Below are 24,633 nucleotides of genomic sequence, written 5' to 3' on the forward strand. Positions count from 1 at the left end.
TGTAACAATTTTTTTTGTCTGTCGTGGTGCCTGAGCTCTGGGCCTGGGAGCTGTCCTTAAGCTCTTCAGCTCAAGGCTAGTGCTCTACCACTTGAGCCGGCCTTTTCTGCTTATGTGGTAGTGAGGAATCCAACCCAGGGCCACATGCATGCAAGGCAAGCACTCTACCACTGAACCACCTTCCCAGCCCCTGTAACAATCTTTTGATAGAAGGCTATCCCATTTTCAGTCAGTTAAAACTTGGGATAAATGAATGCTACCCTAAAACCACAAAAGGACTTTATCCTTGTTTCTGTGATGTGCAGACCACAGCGGGCAAACGTGCTATTGTATTTCTAAAGAGGTCTTTAACCATTAGCCACATGAACTATGAAAATATATCTGTAAAGTTAAAACTAACTTTTATTATTTCTCAGAACGGATTTTTGAAGTCAATGATTACTCTGGGTATCACGGTGGTTACTAGTTCTGGGCCAGTTACCATCAGTGAATGTGATTCATGAATATGCCAGAGTAGGGGACAGAAGTTCAGAAGTGAATTGACTAGTTAGCCTTTAGGCCCAAGGTTGATTTCTCTGGCAGTCAGCATAAGAAAAGGGGGAAAAGAAAGAAAATGGATGAGGAAGATTTAGGCAATGTATGATTAAGAACAAGGAAGAGAATTTATCAAAAAGACACCGACACATCAAAGAACCAGCATCTCATAAATTACTCTTTGCAAATCACTTCAGTGCAGACTAGATTTTCCAGGTTAGGCTGAGGGACGTAGGATGAAACCCTTGGAAATGTATAAATTAGAACTGCTGCAACCACCTGGGTATCTGTGGAACAGAAAACTCCAAGAGCACAAGTCACAGTTTTAACACTGTCTCCACGATCATCACCTCTGAACTTTGCTCAAACTTGGCTTCGTTAGCCACTGCCACCTTTAATTGATTAAGCAGCATCTGTACAGCCCCTCTCCCAGCAGATGTTCCATATTTCAGACTAATCTTTTCAGTGTCTTACTAGTCTGGTCAATTTTAAACAAACAGCAATAGTTTATGATTTAGGGCTGTGGATGATTTTTTTTAAAGTGTTTTATGTTAGAATACTGTGAACCTACTCTTCAGGTGTTATGATTTTGTCTCTGCAGGGATACAACTTGAATAAGTAGATCTAGAGAATCAGTTTCATTCTACACTCAACTAAATTCCTCAGATTAACTCTTAACCTGGCCTGCCACTCAAATGTAGCACTGTGAAATCGAACTTTCTGTGATGGAATTGCTCTATATCTGTGCTGTCTAATTCAGCCAGCCTCTGGCTGACTACCACAAGCCAATGGCTAGTGGCTGCCATATTGGCTGGATGGTACCATCTTAGAGAAACAACTCTGGCAAAATCCACTAATGGTATTTCAACCATAGCCTTAAACAAGCTGTTGAAATCCTCATTTGAGTTGAATTCTCTTTAGGATCTGAGTCTGTGAACCATTTCTATCCCTGAAAAATCTTTCTTCTCTTGGTCTCCATATTTTCATGGTTCTTGTTTCCTTCCATCTCTTCCTTCTTCTTACTCGGTCTACCTTTAATACTAGGATTTTCCCAATCCAAAACTTGAGTCTCCTTTTCTTCTCTACAAACTCACCATTCCTAAAGAGTCATCCATTCCTAAAGAGTTCGCTGTGTAGGTACTAAAGCTTTTATATGCGTCATCTGACTTAGTCACCACCACTTGACTACAATTTAGGCATTATGATTATTATCCTCATTTGAAGGGTGAAAAAACAGCAGTTTAATAATTCAAGTGTCCTGCCTAAGCCAATCACAGTATCCCTGAGATCCAGATGCAGACAGTTGACACATATTAGATGGCCATCTACAGTCCAGATCTCCATTTCTCACTACACATCTCTCTACCTGAAGCCTCAAAGGTATTTCAAATTCAATGACTCAAAAAATATGAAGTCTTTCTTTTTTTCTATTACTAAAGTTTGAACTCAGAGCCTCAAAGTTGCTCGGCTTACTTCTTGTGTTCTACCACTTGAACCATGTCGATAGCCTGGATTTTGCTGGTTAATTGGAGATGGAATCCCGTGGGTTTTTCTGCCCAGGCTCTCTTTAAACTGTGGTGTTTTGAGTGTCAGCTTTGTAAGTAGCTAGGATTATATACATGAGCCTCCAGCGTGGCTAAGGAGTATAAAATTTTATTTCCTTATCTTATTGCTTTTCCTTTTTACTTAAAATTTTTATTGTTTTTTTATAAAGGTGATATACAGAGGGGTTACCATGTCATAAGTCAGCTAATGAGTACATTTCTTTTTAGATAATGTCACCCCTTCCTCTCCTTATTGCTCTTCTTATGCGAATTCCTGTCTTTATAACCACCAATCTAGAACCATTCACCAATTGTGGGAGACATCTTAGCTTTCCCTTGCTCCTCACATTGAATTGAGCTATTGTCTCTTTAATTCATTCATTCATTAGTAAGTCTCCAGTGTCAGTGCCTTGATGTAGGCCTTTTAACACCTTCTCTGGACTTCTCCATTAGTCCCTAATTGGCCTGCCTTGTGTTCCTTTGCCCATCTAACCTGCTACTTCTCTAACAGTGCGAATCTGTCCATGATCCATACGGAGTCTTTCATGATATGACCTCTGTCTTATTCTTTCATGTCCTCTACATTTTACTCTTTGTGCCAGATACAACAAACAATGGCTGACTCTGTAACTAGGACATGGCTACATCACAAGCCCTGTATGAGCTATTTCTGCTTTCCAAAGCGCTTAGCTGCCTTATTAGCCTGCTAAGTTCTTACTCCTCACTGATGACACATCTATATCCCTGTCTTCCATGAAGCTTTCCTTCCTCTTCCCAGAGAGCAGATCTTTCCCTCTTTGGGACCCCCTGTGATCACTAAAAGAAGTTCTGTGACATGCTATATCTTATATTCCTCAGCATGCTTTTGGATATCTATTTTCTTTCCACAAAGAATTCTTTTTTGGTGCTTGTTTTGGAGCTTGAACTCAGGACCTGGACACTTGCCCTTAGCTTTTTCACTCAAGGCTGCCACTCTACCGCATGAGCCATATCTCCACTGCTGGTTTTTTGGTGGTTAATTGGAGATAAGAGCCTCATGGATTTTTCTGTCTGGGCTGCCTTTGAACTGGGATCCTCAAATCTCAGCCTCCTGAGTAAGTACAGGCATGAGCTACCTATGTCTGGTCACAAGGAACTCTTTGATAGCAGTGACTATCCCTCATTCAGCTTTGAGTTTTTAGTGCCTACTTTGTGCGTAGTACCTACTGAACACAATGAACTGAGCGTAGAGCAATGATTAGAACTGCTCAGACTCTGAATCAGGAATGCTGTGTTCCATGAACCCACTAGTTAGTTGTCCTCAATCTTGTGAAGGGACTTTGTAAGCCAAGACAAACAACCCACAGGGCCTCCTTTCACAGATTGCTTTTACTTAGTAACCACGAGGCAAATGAGTGTGACACTACGCCCCACCTGATAGTGATGATCTGCCCAATGCTCAAGTCCAAGTCATTCAACTGAGCAATGAACACAGCGGCCACTGCTTCGTAGAGCGCAGTCCCATCCATGTTGATTGTGGCACCAACAGGTAGCACGAATCTAGTAATCCTCTTGTCCACCTGATTCTTTTCCTCAGCACAGCGGAAAGTGACTGGCAGTGTGGCTGAACTATATGATAAAAAAAAAAAAAAAACGATGGTTGAAGAATTCCAGTTCTCAATCCCTACCTGAAAAGCCCCCCCCCTCTCTGTCTCTCTTTCTCTCTGTCTCTCTCTCGGTTGAGGGGCCTGAACTCTGGGCCTGGGCACTGTCCCTCAGCTCTTCAGCTCAAGGCTAGTGTCCTACCATTTGAACCATAGAGCGCCACTTCTGACTTTTTCTGCTTATGTGGTGCTGAGGAATCAAACCCGGGGTTTCATGCATGCAAGGCAAGCGCTCTACCACTGAGCCACCTTCCCAGCCTGATACATCTTTTACACACACACACACACACACACACACACACACACACACACACACACACACACACATCACAAATAAAACAACAACAAAAACCCAAAGGGCCCATGAGCATACTGGTCAGCACTTTTGGTCAGTCTAGGAATCAGAAGACACTCTACCCACCACTGACCCTGGTTACATTAAAACTCATTCCTAGCTGCAGAACATGCCAAGAGGGCAGGGAAGTATTCAAGGGAACCGTGTTTGAAGATCGAGGACAGAATATATGGAGGTCATCGTTCAAAGGTAGCTACAAAATACATAAGCTAGGATCTGCTTCATCAGGGGAAGGGAGAGTTGATAGAGTATGGTCTGGAGGTCTTTTCCCGAAGGTCATCTTTTACTTACCTGGAAGAGATCATAAGAGCGGTCAGGAGAGCCTGAGCCATGCCCATGGCAAATCGGAAAGGATTCTTCCGTACAACTATAAAATATATCAGTGGGAGAACTACAATGGAGTGGATTGCAAGCCTGTAATGAAAGAGATACATGGTTTCAAAGACGTTACCATTGTCTCACACCTCACACTTGATTTGTTTTGGTGTGGGAGATGGAACTCAGGGCCTCACATTTGAAACACATGTCCAGCCCCTTGTCATGTTGGTTTTTTCCCAGTAGGGTCTCGCTCTAGGCCTTCCTGGACTGTGATCTTCCTACTTGTGTCTCCCCATGTGGTTGGGGATGACAGGTGTGAATCACTGCACTCAGGAGCTCATCTCCAGGCCTAGCCCATTGGTTGACATGGCTCTTGAACTTTTATTCCCTAGTCTGCTCTCAAACTTTGATTCCTCTGATTTCCACCTCTCAAGTAGCTAGGATTGCAGGTGTGAGCCACTACACCTGCCCAGCTCTGCTGCTGGATTGTTAAGCCTCCTCTAAGACTCAGCTATACTTCTCCTTTCCTCTATGAAGCCTTCCTTCAAACTTTTTCAAGTACAGCAGTTCCTTTCCTCCTTGGGACCATCTTTGTCCCAACCACAGTATACCATTACAAGGTGTATCACAGCGACTCCCCTTCCCCACCCCCCGCTGGTCCCCTGAACCATGATGCCCTCTGTTTACAGTGGAAGTCAAAGGTGCAGAAGGAAATAGGTCTCTGCTCTTCAAGGTCAACATTCGGGACTGGTTTTCTTTCCTTCATTATTCTTGCCTTCTCAAACTGTTCTCTGTTTTACACAGAGCTATACTGGTTTCTCAAAATGGGAGGGCTGAAGAAATGAGACCCACTTGGCAGATGGCATGTACGTATGAGGGGATGCTTCACAGTGTACAGATCATTTATATTAGGTTGGGATCATAAGAAACAGTCATTGCAAAGATGAGTCCTGAAGTCCCAGTACAGAGCTGGTATCTAAACATTGCGAGTTCTTAGCTAGAGCTTTTGCTTTTGTGCTAGAAACCTAAATAGGATGAGAGGAAAAACCAGAAGAACTCCATGATGAAATGGCTCAGTATCACAAAGCTCACCCACACCGGTGCCCAGACACAGTCTCCAGTCCTGCCTGTCCCAGCAGCCCCACAGCAAGATAGGCCTCTGCCTTTCTGGCATCTATAACCCTGGGGTTTGGCTTTGGCTCTCACATTGTATGAACCCAGGCTGCTTCTGTGTGGGGTGGCATGGCTATGCTTTGGGCAAACATAGATTAGGTGCCAGCATTGTGCTGTGGAAATGTTCCTAATGCCATCAGGTTCCAATAAGTGAGAGGTGAGCGTAAGTTGGACATTTGACTTCTGGGAATCAAATAAGTATGATGATGTATTCCTTTAGTCCACATTTGTTAGTCTATATGACATATTCTGCCTCTGGCTTAGTTTCTAGGAGGACCATTCATAACCTACCCACAAACTCTCCCCTGCCCCTCCCTCCCCCCGCCCCGCATCTTTTCTCAATAACTAGATTGTAAGGAATATGCCAGTGAACTCATGCCCAGTGCATTCCTATTTTATGACTTCTAAAGCCTGATGATTTTCCCCAAACCCTCTCTGGCATTCTGATCGAAAAGGGCATGGCAGCAGCAATGGTGTTTGAACCAATCAGCTCTGTTACTCCTACTTGCTCGAGTCTAATTTCATGATTTCACCCTTCGTAATTTATTTCAACCTGCAGGCACGTGGGGGCTATTCTTATCTGTTTGGTTAGTTGATGTTCTTGAGGAAATAAAGGGCAGGAGACAGCCAAAAGAGGCTACAAGTAGGTTTCTCTCTTCTTTTAAATGATTTAAATACAACTAATAAAGACAGTGGCAAAGCCTGGACCAGGCAGTTCTGCCAGGAGCTGGCAATTAGCACAGCACGATCCACCTACAGTACAGCTGTTAAAGGGCAGCCCCACTTGCCTGCTTTTATCTCTGAACTCTTTAAAACCTTTTAAAACCAGCGGTACCCCAGCCTTCCCAGAAACAATTCTTTTATAGATCCAGTGAAGTTTCTGTTGCTTCTCTTGAATTAGACATACCCACTCAGGACAGTGGCCATGTAAAGTCCCAGCTTTCGGAATATTTCCCAGTCTTCAACTTCTATGATCTTCCCAGCAATTAGGAACAAAATACCCAATGGCATGTAACTGGAAAGTAAGCAGATCAGAGACACACTTGTGTTATCAGGGAGTTTCTCAGGATTTGTTGAGGGGAGAGGAGAGGGAGGCAAGCTAGTGTTACCTGTGTACTCAGCTAGAAGGAGAAAAGGGCATAGCATGAAGCCAAGGTTTTGGTTTGGAGTCCTGAGCATACCGCTGATTGTTGGCTTTAGTATCTTGCATAGACCTTAAGTTGTACCCATCTAAAATGAAGGGGAACTTGGAAACTTAACAAGAATGCATGGCCAGATTGGGTGCATATTCCACGCCATACATATACACAGACAGTGTACATACATGCGATCCATTGTCATCTCTGCTTATTTCACTTGGCCTTTTCTGCAAAACATGGAGGCCAAGCCCTTTCTAGCCCTGGACATTCTTGTATGTCAGGTGTCAGCAATAGAAGCAACACTAGCAGTAGTAGTAGTAGCAGTGGGAATGGTCATAGTAGCTTTGGGGAGAATAGTTTACATGCAGCATTTTACTTAACCCTGGGAATAAGTTTTATTATCCTTTAAAAAAAAAAAACAGATGATGGAGTTGATGTTTTTGTAGGATGAAGCCACTTTCCAGGCTGTTATTGCTGAACCTTTTGTTGTTGTTGTTGGTCATGGGGCTTGAACTCTGAGCCTGGGCGCTGTCCCTCAGCTCTTCAGCTCAAGGCCAGCACTCTACCACTTGAGCCACTGCACCACTTTCAGTTTTCTGAGTGGTTTATTGGAGATAAGAGTCTCACGGCCTTTCCTGCAGGGGCTGGCTTTGAACTGTGATCCTCAGATCTCAGCCTCCTGAGTAACTAGGATTATAGGTGTGACCCACTGGCACTCAGCTTGCTGAACCTTTTAGATAGTTGTGTCAATGTCTGCCCTTTGGATTACAGAATGCTCAACCAATTCCATGTGAAATAAAGGAGTTTGAGACCTCTCAGGAACAGTGGGTTGTTTAATAGCTCAGAGACAGGGGCCCTCAGGTGGGGTCCCTGGTGTTGCTCTGATAGTGCCTTGCATTCAGATGACTTTGTGCCCATGCACGAAGTTGGAAATGTTTCCCCTCTCATTTCTTTCTTTTACTTTGCCATTCTACAAAGCAGTTTATGAATACAGTACCTCTTGATTAAGATCGATCCCTTCAACATTCTTGCCCACCCTTCCCAACCTACCTCTTCTCTCACTTTTCCTTAATTTTTAGGCTATGTATTTTGCTTGCCATTTAGCCAAGCCATTTATGTAGACAATGCATCTTAACCTGTATCATCCCTTCAACATCTTCACCTCATCCTTCTACCCACCCCTTCCCTTATAGTTCTCAATTCTGTGGTATAGACAATGAATTCGTGCCTGCATTTCTCTGCTTCTCTCTTCATTCTTCTAGTCATTTCTCCTAGGCTGCTCTCTCTCATCCTAAGTACTCATTAACTGGTACTTATACTGGATCTCCTTTCTGCCTTGGGACCCAACAGCAAAATCATTGCTGTCCTGACTTGTAAGGAACTCTTTTAAATCTCATCTTCTAGAGTCAGTGAGGCATATGGATATCAGTTGAGTACAACATGGATTTCTTAGGGCTTTGAAGGGGGAAAAAAGATAATGGCTGACAGCTAGATTTTTTTTTCTAATAAACAGATCAGACTCCTGAGCTATACATGAAATTATTTAATACACCAATGTCTTGACTTTCAATTTCTACCTTCTCTAAGAAGGGGTCAGGTTCTTCTACTTTTGAGATGATTGGGTTGTAAGGGAAGAAAAATAACATGAAACAGTACTCACCACATGATGATCTGAACAATTTTCATAGTAGCATCACTCAAAGCATTGAAGAAGTCCACCAGAATTTGTCCCTTTTCTCCCATCTTTCCCATGACAAGTCCAAAGACAAGGCAAAAGATAATCAAGCCCAGGACATTGATACCATCTGAATACATGCCTACAATTTTGTATTCCTTTGTTTTGTTCTGTGGATTAAAAGCCAAGAAAATATATCAAAGCAGGAATATAATTACAGCGATACCACAAAGTCAATAATACTTTAGGAAAGACAATACCAATGTTAACAAAAAGAATATCTGCTCATGTAGAACCCTGCTCAGCCCTCCACCCTGTTGAGGTTTAACTGTTTTGTCCCTTTTCTTAACAAGTCCATATTTCTCTTGAAACGTTCTTATTCTAGAAGTGTTTTACATTTTTGTATGAATCAGGACAATTTTTAGGGTTATTTTAAATACTAACTGCATTTGGAGACTGTTTTCTTAAATGATAGGCATTAATAATGCAGGAAGCACAAAATATTTAGCAGTGTCAACATTTTTAGGACATTTTACCATCTGTTTTATCCTGATAATTTACCCAGAATATTCTTTACTGCCTCCGGCTTACTATGACCAACGTGCTTTCAAAGATGCAAAAATTCACCAGGTGCTGGTGGCTTGTGCTTATAATCCTTGCTATTCAGGGCGTTGAGATCTGAGGATTGCAGTTTGAAGCCAGCCCAGGGAAGGAAAGCCCATGAGACTCTTATTGCCAATAAACTACTCAGAAAAAAAAACAAACAAACCAGAAGTGGCACTGTGGTTCTAGTGGTAGAGTACTAGCCTTGAGCAAAAAGGAGCTCAGGGACAAAGCCCAAACCCTGAGCTCAAGTCCCAGGACTGACACCAGAAGACAAACAAAAAAGATAAAAATTGCTCGAATGTTTTTGATTATGAATTATTTGTTTACTTTTTCCTGGGTAAAAACAGCATAGGACTTACTAAGAGGTAAAAGGAATGATGCAATCCAGGTATATAAAGAATTGTTGGCAAGCCACTGAGATACCATTTATTTCTTATTAGAAACTAATATTTGTGGAACAGCTACAATACACATATATATGTATATATATATATATACACTTTTTTTTTTTTGGCCAATCATGGGGGTTCAACTCAGGGCTTGGGTACTGTGCCTGAGCTTCTTTGTACTCAAGGCTAGCACTCTACCACTTGAGCCACAGCACCACTTCTGGTTTTTTGTGGTTAATTGAAGATAAAAGTCTCACAAACTTTTCTGCCCAGGCTGGCTTCGAACTGCAATCCTCAGTTCTCAGATTCTTGACTAGCTAGAATTATAGGCATGAGACTCCAGCGCTCAGCTCCACTAAAATATTTTAACTGCATTGACCACAGCACAAGGTACACACACACACACACACACACACACACACACACACACACACACTCACACACACAGAGTGCAAAGGGAGGGGATTCATTGTGATAATTCCATAGATGCATACAACATAAAAAACAGCCGGCTAAGGCCTGTGAGAAAGAAGAGCCAAAACCAAGATGGCATACAATTACCTGCATAGCCAAGGTATGAGTTACAGGCCTTACACAGAGTCTGGGACATGCATGAAGCTTCAAGGTTAGGGAAGCTAGGCTTGATGAGTAGGCAGCCAGGAGACAAAGCATGTGCCACAAGGACATTAAGCAAAAGTGAAAGGCATGGTAGACTGGGTCATTATAATCTGCTTGAATAATTCTTACTCATCCTTTATCACCTCCAAACTGACTTACCCCTCTGCTAAATGCTTCCCAGTTCTTCCTAGGATAACTCTCATGACTCTACCTTCATATGAGGGACAGATGCCAAATCTGTCTTTCAGCAAGCCCTGGCATATGGAAGGTGCTCAGGAAAGTATTTGTGGAACCACATCAGAAGGCAAGAATAAGATGCAGTTGAGAAGGCAGATTGGGATAGAAGAGGGGGTTTCCCTGGGAAGTAAGCTGAGAAAATGAAAAAGATGCTATGGAGGGTCTCTGACCATAGGAGAACTTGGAGAAGTTCTGGAATAGGAAGCAGGCAGGAAGTCAACCATGGCCTGTTTAATTTGACCCAACCTTCCTTCCTTCCTTCCTTCCTTCCTTCCTTCCTTCCTTCCTTCCTTCCTTCCTTCCTTCCTTCCTTCCTTCCTTCCTTTCCTTTCTTCCTTCCTTTCCTTCCTTCCTTCCTTCCTTTCCTTTCTTCCTTCCTTTCCTTCCTTCCTTCCTTCCTTTTTTCTTTCTTTCTTTCTTCTTCCTTTCTCTCTTTCTTTTCAAGACAAGGTCTTATACAGCTAGGGTAGGTTCAAACTCAACATCCTTCCACTTCAGTCTCCTCAGTGCTAGGATTACAAGTATGCACTACCATGCTCAACTTAAACATGAATTCAGAAGTCCACTGAAGAGTCATATATATGGATAACCCCCCCCCCACACACACACAGATTTCTGGTTTTCTTCCTTCCTTCTTTGCCTTTTCCCCCCAGTGTTTAGGATTAAACCCAAGGCCTTTCCTTTCTGAATGAAGGCAGAGAACACTGGGACGTTTACTACTCTTACTTTCACAGAGAACATTTGGATATTTACTACAGACACTTTGTGAGTCACTTTGAAAATACCTGAGTATTGATTTGGGGTTGCAAATAAGGTTTAGTGAGGATATGAATTTATACATGTGGATTCTGTCACTGTCTTTCTCTCTTCTGCTCCCTCATGACTGACCCACCTACAGGGGAAGGGAGTGGGCAACAGAACCATACCTCGGCCAGTGTGGTCCTAGTGGTGGTGACAGACATCTCTGTAACATTCCTCACAGGATCAGTGAGAGGTTGCACTTCTTCACGCTTGGTTTTGTACTGCACATGGGAGAAAAAGGCCAACAAAACAGTAAAGACACAAGCACAACCATGTTCACTGCAGCACTTTTCACTATAGCCAAGGTATGGAATCAGCCATAATACCCCTCAAAGGACAGAAGAGATCAAGAAAATGTGGAATATATACAATGGAATGTTACCCATCCATTGGAAAGAATGATAGTGCATCATTTGTAAAAACATGGAAAGATCTGGAATACAAAGTAACATTAAGTGAAATCAGGCCAAGAGAGACAACCGTTGCATGTTGTCCCTCATATGGACACTAGAATTCATTTATAAATATATAAGTAAATATATTAGGTGGCATACAAATATATACCAGTGTATTCACTGAAATCTGGTAGATTCAAGGGAGAACTCAAATAGTATAATCACTTGGAAAGGCAAAGTCAAAGTTCAACAACATAAACAGGAAGCAGGTACTTGAAAGGGGTGAGGTAGGGTCAATGGGAGAGGAGCAGAAGGATGAAGAGGAGAAGGAGGGTTGCAGTGAAGAATTCAATGTATATCCAACAAAGGTAAGAAGAGTGAGGACGTGGTGGGTGAGGAGGGATGGGAAAGAATGTTGTGAGGAGTGGCATTGATCAAGATGCATTGCTTCATCAACCATTTTGTGAAATGGCAACTTCCTTGTAGAACTGCTTACTGATGATAAAATAAGATTTTTGAAAAGAGTTTAAAAAAGAGAGTTTTCTAAACTTCTGGGACTAGACCAAAGGGATGTGATTTTGTTGCTCAACAAATAACACCAAGGGGCTCTACCTACGGTGCTTCTGCTGCTGCTAGGTTGTTTTTGTTAATTTGTTTTTTGTTGGTCATGAGGCTTGAACTCTGGGCCTTGGCACTATCGCTAGCTCTTCAGCTCAAGGTGAGCGCTCTACTACTTGAGCTACAGGGTCACTTCCGGTTTTCTGGTGGTTAATTGGACCTAAGAGTCTCATGGACTTTCCTGCCCCGACTGGCTTTAAACCACCAGCCTCAGATCTCCTGAGTAGCTAGGTTTACAGGTGTGAGCCACCAGTGCCCGGCTGCTTCTAATTTTGTTTTTGTTAGTTTGGTTTATTTTATTTTATTGTAAAGATGCTGAACAGAGGGGTTACAGTTACATAAATAAGGTAATGAATCCCTTGAGAGGAGTTTGGGAATTAAAAATGGGATTGGCATGCTGAAACCCCTGCTTCTCAGCACTACCATTCAATGCCAAGTGCTCTATCACTTTTGTCATGAGGAACAAATGATGGAGAAAGAACCTGAGAGAAAATAATGATTTGTCTGTCAATAACTTCACCCAGACAGACCTATGGAGATTCTTGTCAATCACTTTTACTTTCGTTATTTTTAATCTGGAAAATACTTCATTGCTTTGCTAAAGCAGCCACTATGACTTTTTTTCCCTCCTGTACTGGGGGGTGAGTGTAGGGCCTGACATGTTAAGCAAACACTCTAGCACTTAAGCCATGTGTACCTTTGTTTCTGTCAGAGACAGGGTCTTGCTGCTTGCTACCTTTGTCCCAGGCAGCCTTGAATTTTGGTCCTCCTGTCTCCATCTCGTGAGTAAGTAGGATTATAGGTATGCACGATTAAGCCCAATGGATCATTGTGAATGTAATAAATACTGTGAAAGATTAAATTACAAGGACAGTACCCAAATCAACAGTCCTTTTAGGGCTACTCCGTCACTGAGATTGCTGTTGAATTTTCTTCCTTAAGCCTTATTTGGTTCTGTGGGGTTCCCATACAGAGGTTTAAGAAAGAGCTAGTGTCTCATTACACCAGGCATCAAGGTCCCCCCCCACCGCCAGGCCTCTGCGAACACTGAAAACCTCACAGATGAGCACTGTGGCTGATCTGCAATGGGCCTCGTGAAACAGAGGTGCTACTGTGCAATATAGTTGCCATGTTTTTGGTTGGTATACACAGAGGTCTCTGTCCCTGTAATTTATGCAAATGAATACAGCAGTTTGTGATAGACTCAGCTGTTTTAAAGTGTATAGATAAGTAAAAGAAAAAAAAAAAAAACACTTGTCAGGAGAGTGAAGAGGGCATTACACAGTCCTAAAGGAAAAAGTCAGGGCTTTGCAGAGTGCCTGCAATGGGCACATCATGACTGTGGACAAGACTGAATCCAGGGAGCACCTGCTACACTGCGCAGCTTCAAATAGGAATGGTCACCATGAGAGGGACAGGAAAGAGGAGATGCAAAGCTCTTTATCCACTGCCCTGCATCTGCAGAACTTTCCAAATGTACCAAGGCTTTCTAACATAGGCCCTGGAACTCCACTTTGTAAACAATTTTACTTTTCATAGTGGAGAAGGTATGCTTTAAAACACCCATGGCTTCAGATGACTAAGTTGTCCTATTTGAACCCTACTGAGGGTAAATGCATGACGGGAAAAGGAGCAGAGTAACTGATCACAGGCACTTTACTGTGCATGGGAAAATCTGGGATATAAAACAGAGGCATCGCCTGAAACTTTGCCATTTACAGGTGATGGGTTAAGTCTATTTCTTGACTCTCAGCAGGAAAAAAAAAGTTATTTAACCAGAAATGGGAAGAATGGAGCAAATCATGGGCAAAAGTCATTAACATTACCTGCTGAAAACAGGCTTGGACAAGGTTCTCAGGAAACATATTCCTGTTGGAGACATGAAAAGCATTGTCATGTTAAGGAAAAAAGCAGTTTCTTATTATACTAAGTACCTTAATGGAAATGAACATAATACAGTATAGAATAATATGTTGAAAATACTATATATAATGTATGATATGTAGAATATTATATTATTAACATACTATAGAATGATCTATACAATATAAACCAAAGAATATACTACATAGAGATACTATATTATATGTATTATAATATTAATATAATATAGAATGAGTGCTGTGGGTTCTCTTTTAGCCTCTTCTTTGCATAATACTTCCTATTAAATCTTATATTAAGATTAACTCTTATATTAAGTATCAATTCTTAATACTTAAAATACTAAATCTTGTATTAAGATTTCCTGCTGAGCCAAAGGGAGTATGGAAAACTCTCTTAATCAACCATCATTTAAGTGATTAATTGAGTGACACACTTGCTGCCCTCAAGGAGAGACTGTACCGGAAGCTGGTCACTCACAGTCAAGAAGAAATTCTTTCCTTTTCTGCACTCTTCTGCTTGCATAAATGAGGCAACATGATCACACAACAGGCTCTTGAATTTCGTCTCAAATTCATAGTACTGATTCCAAGTTTCATCATGATTGCCGAATTAAACATTATGTAAACCCAAGAAATCTGAATGTGAAAAAGAAGGCTTGCTTTCTACTAAAAACTAAGCTGAAGCTGGGTGCTGGTGGCTCACACCTGTAATCCCAGCTACTCAGGAGGCTGAGATCTAGGGATCCCAGTTCAAAGCCAGCCCAGGCAAGAAAGTCCATGAGACTCTTATCTCCTCTAAACCACTAGAAAACCAGAAGTGGCGCTGTGGCTCAAGTGGTAGAGCCCTTGCCTTGAGCTGAAGAGCTGAGGGACAGCGCCCAGGCCCAGAGTTTAAGCCCCACAACAGACACAAAAACAAAACAAAAACAAAAACAAAACACATTAAGCTGAATGCCTGGAAAATCAATAAACGCCAGTGATGAAAATTTTTGCAGTTAAATCAGGTAGGAGAAGACAATTGAAATGGGGAGGAAAACTGGAAGAATTTAGCACTTAGCTTCCTTTGTTTTTTAGTTTTCTCAGCTTAGGTGTTTTGTTGTTCTATTTTATAGAAATTAAATCTGGAAGCTGTAGATGACATGTTCATAAGGATAGTATTTCCAGCAGAAATGAGGTGAAAGGAAAATGAATTGACATACTTAAAGAAAGACAATGGCCCTATATTGAAAAAATTGGTGAATAAATGCACTTAAGTTTCAAGTGGAAGAAAAATATGTCATGTGTTACCCTATAGCATTTTTAAGAGTTTCTGTTTTAATTGCTACTTTCACTGAACTGACTTCTTTCTGGCTCTGGCTGCTTTAGAAAAGAGAGCTTCTGCCACACAACTCAATGAATTTCTCCAAGTATGTTTACCATCCAACCCATTGCAGCATCTTTATATACAAGTACACCTCCTGTATCTCTGTCCATCTTAAATCCTCACATAGGAGCTTGCTTTTTTCCCCCATTTTTCTTTTAGCTATGGCTCTGCAAACAGAAATTATTGGCTATATAATCTGAGAGGTCTAGGGCAAACAGAGATGCACTATAGGATATAACCAATGACACATTTCAGGACAGAAACATCAGAGCATTCAACCAGGTATGGAGCCTTAAAGAAACTACAAAGATGGCGCACACCCAGGAAGTTCCTGTGTCAGCAAGTCTCTCACCTGATCAGGTCTAACATCGCATCCACTGTGCTTACTTCAGGAGTGCTTCCTACCCTGTTGATCTCTGTCACCTTCTGGGTGACACCAGGCTTGATGCTCACCACCAACACAATACCTGTGACCAAGGACAGTATCCAAAGAATATTAGGAACCTTCCATGGCACCCGGCGTGTTTTATCTTGGAACCAGTTGGCAAGGTAGAGACAGATAATGTTTGGGCCCCTGAGGTCCAATCAAAATGCTGAGCCATTGCTCAGACGTTAGTGTTTGCCTTAGTTACTTTTTCATTGAAACGAATAAGCAGAAGGATTTATCTTTCTATTTCCTTTTCTCTCTCCCTTTCTCTCTCTCCTCCTCCCTCTCTTTTATCCTTCCTGCTCTCCTTCTGGAAACACCTGCTGATAAAAATATTGTTTCATCCTTGATTTCTTTTTCTTCAATATTCTTTATCTTCTTTTTCCTTTTGTTGGTTGTGGGGCTTGAACCCAGGGCCCGGATGCTGTCCCTCTTTCCTCTCAAGGCTAGTGCTCTACTACTTTGAGCCACAGCTCCACCTCCAGTTATCTGGTGGTTAATTGGAGATAAGAGTCTCATGGACTTTCCTGCTTGGAATGGCCTTAAATTGTGATGATCAGATCTCAGTCTCTTCCTACCTAGGCTGGCTTTGAACTGCGATCCTCAGATCTCAGTCTCTTGAGTAGCAAGGATTACAAGCATGAGCCATAGCACTCAGATTTCTTCTTTCTTTAAAATGATCTTTTAGCCTGGTGCTAGTGGCTCATGCTTGTAATCCTAGCTACTCAGGAGGCTGAGATCTGAGGATGGCGGTTCAAAGCCAGCCCAGGCAGGAAAGTCCATGAAACCCTTATCTCCAATAAACCACCAGAAGTGGCACTGTAGCTCAAGTGGTAGAGTGCTAGCCTTGAGCTGAAGAGCTAAGGGACAGCGCCCAGGCCCAGAGTTCAAGCCTCGTGACGGACAAAATATGAAATAAAATAAAATAAATGATCTTTTAGTAATTGTACCCAAGAGCTTTCAATTCAACATGGTAGTTTATGAATGTGATGTATCTTGATCTATAGGTAGGTGTGTGAATTAAGGTTCTTCATATTCCAACCTCTGGAAGTTTCTTTGATATATTTCTGTAACATTTACACATGGATTCTCCTCCTCCCAAGGACAAACCTTGTCCCCCTAGCAAACCTTGTCTTGTCTTCTTTCCATATCTTAGGCCTTCAAATATCTCGAAAGCCCTCATGTGGGAAAGTGTCCTCCAGGGGGTGGAATGAAGACACAGGGAAGTTTGGTTCTGTTTACTGTCACAGGAAAAACGGTATACACTAAAGAAATGTCTACGTCTTGAAGCCCAGCTGGGACCTATGGAAATAATGGAGCCTTGTCTCTTGAGGCTCTGTGAAGTTATAGGAGAAATTTGGGCATCGGAGATTATTTAACTGGAAGAAAAGAAAAAATTCCCCAAGCCATTTCCCACCCCAGATAGGTGCCCCAAATCTGAAGACAGGGAAATGTTCATCCCAGAGTTAGGACTTTAGAGTGTAGTATGGGTCCTGTCTTCTGCTAGTAGGAAGAGTCACTGGGCAATTAGAGAATATTAGTCCTATCTATAAAAATAGGAAGTCTACTCTTCCTGATCTCAAAGTTACAGAAGGGATATAAGGCCATCCGATAATAAAGCAGTATCTTTCTTTTCTCATCTTTTTTCTTTATCTCAGGAACCTCTTGAGGATATCTGGCTTTGCCTTCATCCAGGCTTTGGGGGCCTAATGCCACTAAAACCAAACCATATCCTCAAATTTATCAATTCATTAAAGCAGGGCTGCATGGATCAAGCTAGCTGCAATATTGGAGCACATTTGCTTCCTTTCTCCCCACTCTGGACTTCCTTCTTAAAATGTCCCATGAGATTACAAAGGATGGACCAAACTTTCTTGACAAACCCAGGCTTAAAGTACAAGAGCAAGTCCTCCCTTATAGAACACTGTCCCCTTTATCAATGAGATTTAGTCTTTCCAAGACTTGTAGCCATTAGCTTTTGGTGAAATGGGAAATGCACTGAAAAGTTATCTTACTGGCAATATTTTACAATTGCACTTTATTTTATAAATCCACTTTACTCTTATGGACTAAACATCTGGTTTCAGAATATATAAGCTGTTGAATTCACTTCCTTCTACTTAATGATCCTGACAAGGAACAGCACTGTCACTCACTTTCTAGTTATTCCTTGAGACTTTAAGATGGACATGGATGGCTAATATTCGGTCAGTAATGTATTTTCACATTAAAGCTGCTATTGCAATTTCAAGACAAAATAGTTAGGGGTAAGCTGCATTTTTAAAAGCTTGACTATTTTTTGAATAAAAAAGTGACAATTATGTAGAGGAATAAGTCTTTAGAAACAAGTGTTACCTAAGATTACAGCAATGACAGTTGTGCAGAAGTAATATACCACAGCACGCAGACCAATTTTTCCAGATACATTGGAATCCAGTGCAGCAACACCTGAAGGAAGAGAAGAGCCAAGTTGAAGCCTATTCATTTGGAGATGCAGATTCTCTCAGTACCCCCTTTCTCCCAGTTGGTTAGGGTCAAATACAATGAACAAAAGGAAGCCCTTGAAACTGGGCACTGGTGGTTCATGCCTATAATCCTACCTACTCAGGAGGCTGAGATCTGAGGATTGGAGCTTGAATCCAGCCCAGGCAGAAAGGTCTGTGAGACTCTTATCTTCAATTAATCACCAAAAATACTGAAGTGGAGCTGTGGCTTGAGTGGTAGGGCACCAATCTTGAGCCTATAGGACTAAGTGCCCAGGCTGTGAGTACAAAACCAATGGGTTTTGTACTCTCATTTACCAATGTAAATGCAACGTGTGCATTTACATGCACATATACCCACATACACACGCACATACAAAGTAGAAATTTTCAAGTTCTTGAAAATTCTTAATGCAGAATTTGAGGTAGAAGTTCAGTGAAGTACAAATTCCTGGGCAGGTTCATTCCCATGGCTTTGCCCTCTGCTTTTCTTGGGGACAATCTTGAAATGGTCACAAGGAACCTTCTCTTATGCAATTGCTCTGAGAGCCACATCAAGATATGTACGTGGTATCACTCTACACTTTATGACAAACCTGTTTTGGAACTTAGAATCAAGGAAAACTTTACCTTGAAGAACTGAGCTAGTTCTTTATCACATCATAAGAATCACACAAATCCTGAATGTCTTCCTCTCTGCCTTTTCTGACAGATAGCTGAATCCATTGGGGAAAAAATATTCTGTGTGATTATAAAAGTAGTATATATATTCATAATAATTGCCCTCAAAAAGACAGAAATATAAGATGAAAATACAAGTCACAAGCACATGCTGGTAACTTTTCCAATACTTCCCGCGAATTATGGTAAACACAGAAGAGACAATGTTATAGTTTTCAGCCTACTCTATCCTTGATACTGTATTACAAGCATTTCCCCTCATTGTTGCAAACTTACCTGAGGATCATTTTCATGACCACACAATATGCTGGCATGTGACTGTATCATAATGCATTTATGCACACCCTTACTGCTGGATCTTTAGATGGTCTCAGGGCTTAATTCAATAATAAATCATAGTAATTTCAGTATCCATCCTGGCTAGTGTAGTTCCTGCCTTTTTGGTAATTTTCAAATTGCTTCTAGGTAAACAACCTCATTGCGTATGGCTGCTGTTGTGAGACATCTTAAAATTTCTGTCTGAAAGGTTACAAATAAACCATTTCCAGAATCACAACAATTGAAGAGAGACTTGCAGCCATGTTGTTAGATCTAGCTTCAGACAGGTTTTGGCTACCAGTAAAATAACTGAGGATTGCCTAGACTTGAGAGGCTTGTCTGAAACATCATGGACAGCTGTATTGGGTCAGAAGTCATACATCTCTACTTGCCAGAAATCTTTGCCTTCGGTCAAGAATGTTTGTATAAATATGTCAAATGATGCTTTCTAACTAGATTTCTACAGGGAGAACCTGAGAAGCAAATAAAGCATCTTTGTTATAGCAAGTTGTCATTTGGAAGTTGTAGACTCTGCTCTGCATGATTTCTAAACCAAGGATTACATTTTGAGTCGCATGATGATCAGGGAAAATGAATTTGCACTTTCAACATGCTTGAATTGTCCCCTAGTTCACTGAAATGCCTCAAGCACATGGTAGCAAGATAAAGGAAGAGATTGTCACAACTCAATCTGAAGGAGGGGGTAGTAAACCCACACAGCCATGAGGACACACAGGTCCTCCTGATGACAGGATCCTCCATGCTTTTAGTGACTGGGAATTATGCTCTTCCCATGTAATGGTATCCATTCAAGGGGCAGGAAAAAAGTCTACAAGGAAGCTATCACTATTGTGGCAGTAGAACCAGTCACTTCCCATTCTAAATATACAATTCCCTGGGCTGGGGATTGCTCCTTTGAAAATTAGTATTTGGAGATAAGGTACTCTTGTCTCTAAGCTATTGGAAAGGGCCTGGACACCAACCTCTGGGATATAACGGTATCCAGGAAATGATGAGCATATTGTGACAGTCTGGCCACTTCCTAGCATAACTTTGATGATGGAGTTTATACTATTTTTTCTTTTTCATTTGAAAAACAAACAACAGAATTTGGTGTACTGAGGAGAACTTCTTTTCCTGATGGTAAGATAGTTAAAAGTAACAATACCCAAAGACAAAAAACAAGAACAACAAAAATGTCTAAGAGAAACTAAAGGCTACAACTCAAAAACGAATGAGCGATCTTTTTTTTAGGGCTTTTAAAAAAATACGCCAACAAAAAATGCCAACATATAATTTTGCTAAGCATAATGATTATAAACTGTACCTCTTTCATTTTAGAGCATTATTTTGAGTTCCTTATTTCAGTCTATTATTTTGAGAAATAATTAGTATAGTTATTTATAAAAATAATGATAGGCTAAAAAGAAATAAGAGTTATGTGCCCGGTAGCTCATACCTGTCATCCTGATTTCTCAGGAGGCTAAGCTCTGAGGATCAGAAATCAAAGCCAGCCCCGGCAGGAAAGTCTGTGAAACTCTCATCTTCAGCTAACCTAAAAGCTATAAGTGGAACTGTAGCTCAAATGATAGAGCATTAGCAATGAGCAAAAAAGCTCAGGGACAGTGCCTAACCCTGAATTCAAGCTCTAGGATGAATTCAAGCCCTAGGATAAGAAAGAAGAAGAAAGAAAGAAAGAAAGAAGAAAGAAAGAAAGAAAGAAAGAAAAGAAAGAAGAAAGAAAGAAAGAAAGAAAGAAAGAAAGAAAGAAAGAAGAAGAAAGAAAGAAAGAGAAAGAAAGAAAGAGAGAGAGAAAGAGAGAGAGGAGAGAGAGAAAGAGAGAAAGAGAGAGAGAGAGAGAGAAAGAGAGAGAGAAAGAGAGAAAGAGAGAAAGAGAGAGAGAGAAAGAGAGAAAGAGAGAGAGAAAGAGAGAGAGAAAGAGAGAGAGCAAGAGAGAGAGAAAGAGAGAAAGAGAGAAAGAGAGAGAGAAAGAGAGAGAGAAAGAGAGAAAGAAAGAGAGAAAGAAAGAGAGAAAGGAAGAAAGAGAGAAAGGAAGAAAAGAAGGAAAGGAAGAAAAGAAGGAAAGGAAGAAAAGAAGGAAAGAAAGAGAAAGAGAGAGAGAGGGAAAGAAAGGAGGGAGGGAAGGAGGGAGGGAAGGAAGGAAGGAAGGAAAGAAGGAGAGAATAGAGAGAGAAAGAATAGAGAAAGAAAGAATAGAGAGAGAAGGAAGGAAGGAAAAAGAAAGGAAGAAAGAAAAAGAAAGAAAGAAAGAGAGGAGGGAAATAACAAGGAAACTGGGGAATAGCTCAGTGGCAGATTGCCTACCTAACATGGTCCTGTGGTTATATCCTAGCATTACAAAAAGCAAAACAAACAACCCCAAACTCCACCTCCTCCCACCAAAAAAAAAAAAAGACTCAAGAAAATCGCCAATTTAATAGAATCCCATAAAACCATAACCTGCATAAGCATCCCCAGCCCTGATACTATGGTTGAAATGTCTTCCATAGGCTTGTGTACTGGGGGTTTGGTCCTCAGCTGTTGATGCTATTTTGGAAGGCTGCCTAATTGGAGGAAGTAGGTCAGTGAAGGGAGTGTGGCGGCTCTTTAGGGATATCTTGCTCCTATCTGTCTTGTCTGTCTGTCTTTCTCTATGCTTCCTGTCCATCATAAGATGAAGAAGATTCTTTCCCAAATGCTGATGCCACCGTGAATAAAGTTTCTGCCCAAGCATCTAGGGCTAAGCAACTATGGACCAAATCCTCTGAAATCATGAGCAAGATAAATCCTTCCTCCTTTCCATGCTTCTCTCAGGTCTCTGGTCCCAGCGAAGTGATCAAATGTCAGTAATATACCTGACCTCACATATGATGCTTTTTTGGGTACAGTGTTCTCTTTTGGCAGATGTCTAAGGTGCTGAAAAATGCCAGCGTCACCGGGTAGTTGCAGTACTGTTCTTCAGTGCGTGTTTGGTGTCCTCTCAGGACTTTCTTCCAGTAGTGAGACAAATTAAATCTATGTGTATAATTATTTCCAGCATATGTTAATATGTCTTCATTTGTCTTAATGATTTGGCTATGGGCTAGTGCCTCTGCTGGTATTTCAAGACTCAACTGGCAATTAAAGGCTTCCTAATAATGAGATTCTTGATGGAAACATCTTAAACAAATACATCCTGAGCAAGTCAGGATGAGTAATTATACCTTATAGTCACAAAAAAGAGCTTTCTTTCTCAGCTTTCTCATCTCTCAGTCCTAGATGTATCAGAAATCCATTCAAATCACCAATTTATATCCTACAAAATTAAGAAGAGTGCTGGGCACCAGTGGCTCACACCTGTAACCCAGCTACTCAGGAAGCTGAGATCTGAGGATTGCATTTCGAAGCCAGCCAGTCTCTACCAGACTCCTATCTCCAATTAGCCACTGAAAAACTGGAAATGGATCTGTGGTAGAGCACTAACCTTGAGCGAAAGAGTTCAGGGACAGTGCCCAGGCCCTGAGTTCAAGCTCTACAACCAACTAAAACAACAACATCAAAAAAATGACGAAGCTGGGCGCTGGTGGCTCACGCCTGTAATCCTAGCTACTCAGGAGGCTGAGATCTGAGGATCGTGGTTCAAAGCCAGCCCGGGCAGGAGAGACCTTGAGACTCCTATCTCCAATAAACCACCAGAAAACCGGAAGTGGCGCTGTAGCTCAAGTGGTAGAGCGCTCGCCTTGAGCTGAAGAGCTGAGGGACAGCGCCCAGACCCGGAGTTCAAGCCTCATGACCGACAAAAAAAAAAAAAAAAAAAAAAATGAAGAAGGGGGCTGGGAAGGTGGCTTAGTGGTAGAGCGCTTGCCTTGCATGCTCGAGGCCCTGGGTTCGATTCCTCAGCACCACATAAGCAAAAAGAAAAAAGCCGGAAGTGGCCCTGTGGCTCAAGTGGTAGAGCGCTAGCCTTGAGCTGAAGAGCTGAGGGACAGGGCCCAGGCCCAGAGTTCAGGCCCCACAACCGGACCCCAAAAAAAAAAAGAAGAAGTGTGAAAGAATGGGTGAGAATATTGCAAGAGGTGATATTGATCGCGATATATTGTATTCATAAAGTGCTTTGTTAAATGGCAACTCCTTTGTACAACTACTTAAAGACAATAATAAAAAGAAAAAATCAACAGCTGTACTTTTCTACAGTTTTTGCTCTATGTTTTTAGTCAACAATGATAGTGTGTGTGTGTGTGTGTGTGTGTGTGTGTGTGTGTGTGTGTGTGTGTGTGTGTGTAATAGCTGCCCTCCAAATCCAAATTTTGGAAAGCTTATAATATACCACTAGGGATCAGGGCGGTGACCACTGAAAGGAGAAGGGCAGAACAGGGGAAGAGAAAACAGCTTAATCTTCAAACTCTTCTGTCACAGAAACATTAGAGCATTTAATAATTGTAAATGTGTTTCTAGCAAGACCTTGGTGGCTCAAGCCACCAGGTTACAGAACCCCATAACCGACTAAAAAAAATGTATCTGAGCATTCTAACACCCACCTGCAAATCATAATGACTATAATTATAACAAAAATGGTGAAAATTATGGTAATAGACTTTATACACACCGAGCAATGACTGCAGGTTAACCAGTCATCTTTAATTCATATTAATAACCTTTGATTCATATGATAACCCTAAGAGACATCATTATCCCATTCCATCAAGGAGAAAGCTGTGGCCTCAGAAAGGCTAAGTAACACACCTAGGTTCCTAAAGACCATATGTATGATTGCTATGACGTATGGGCTTCATCCATATGCGACAAAATTCTAGACCAGTGTTGGATAGGACTTCCTGTGAAGTGGAAGTGGCCTATGTTTTTGCTGTTGTCCATCGAAGTAGCCAGAGCCACACATAGCTAGTGGACACTTCAAAGGTGGTTAGTGTGGCTGAGGAATTGAATTTGAATTAAATTTCAATTCATCTCAATATATATATATATATTAATATGTATATATATATATAAAACCATGCTGGTAATGCCTAGCAATCATATTGGATGGCACTTCATTATCATGCCAGCACCAAGTCAGGGAGAAGGAGACAAGACGCTGAAGTTTCCTGGCTTGTGATTCCATATTGCCACAAAGCCTGAGCTGTATTCTTTCCTGGATCCCCTGTTGTTGTTGTTGTTGTTATTATTATCGTTGTTGCTGTTATTCTCCAAGCTTTCCACACGGCAGGAAGAGCTCTAGTTTGTCATGTTATCTTCCTGCTACCAATAACCCATTTCAAAGGTTGGCTTGTGTGTTAGAGATATGTGGAGCTCATCACGTCGTCTCCTTAGAATCCACCTTAGACACAGTGGCTTTTCTTGGCTCTCAGGATCAGAAAAAAAACATCCTTGTCACTCATAACAAAAAATAAAACCCTCCATGCAGGAATATGTTGAGCGTGTCAGTGCCTGTCAAAA

The 24,633-nt window shown here is 41.5% G+C and overlaps 1 protein-coding gene across 1 annotated transcript in view; it reads right to left on the reverse strand.

Annotated features, from left to right (window-relative positions):
- Nucleotides 1–24,633, reverse strand: part of Slc1a1 (solute carrier family 1 member 1) — an 80,188-nt gene that overhangs the window by 5,637 nt on the left and 49,918 nt on the right. The window contains exons 3-10 of the mRNA XM_042699351.1: nucleotides 18,074–18,166; nucleotides 15,644–15,758; nucleotides 13,872–13,914; nucleotides 11,158–11,253; nucleotides 8,367–8,551; nucleotides 6,475–6,582; nucleotides 4,368–4,490; nucleotides 3,492–3,686 (exon numbers count right to left, since the gene is read on the reverse strand). Coding sequence (XP_042555285.1) covers nucleotides 3,492–3,686; nucleotides 4,368–4,490; nucleotides 6,475–6,582; nucleotides 8,367–8,551; nucleotides 11,158–11,253; nucleotides 13,872–13,914; nucleotides 15,644–15,758; nucleotides 18,074–18,166 — 958 coding nt within the window. The remainder of the gene's footprint in view (nucleotides 1–3,491; nucleotides 3,687–4,367; nucleotides 4,491–6,474; nucleotides 6,583–8,366; nucleotides 8,552–11,157; nucleotides 11,254–13,871; nucleotides 13,915–15,643; nucleotides 15,759–18,073; nucleotides 18,167–24,633) is intronic.

Source organism: Dipodomys spectabilis, unplaced genomic scaffold, assembly GCF_019054845.1.
Source record: "Dipodomys spectabilis isolate Male_0828 unplaced genomic scaffold, ASM1905484v1 ptg000241l, whole genome shotgun sequence".
Lineage (NCBI taxonomy): Eukaryota > Metazoa > Chordata > Mammalia > Rodentia > Heteromyidae > Dipodomys > Dipodomys spectabilis.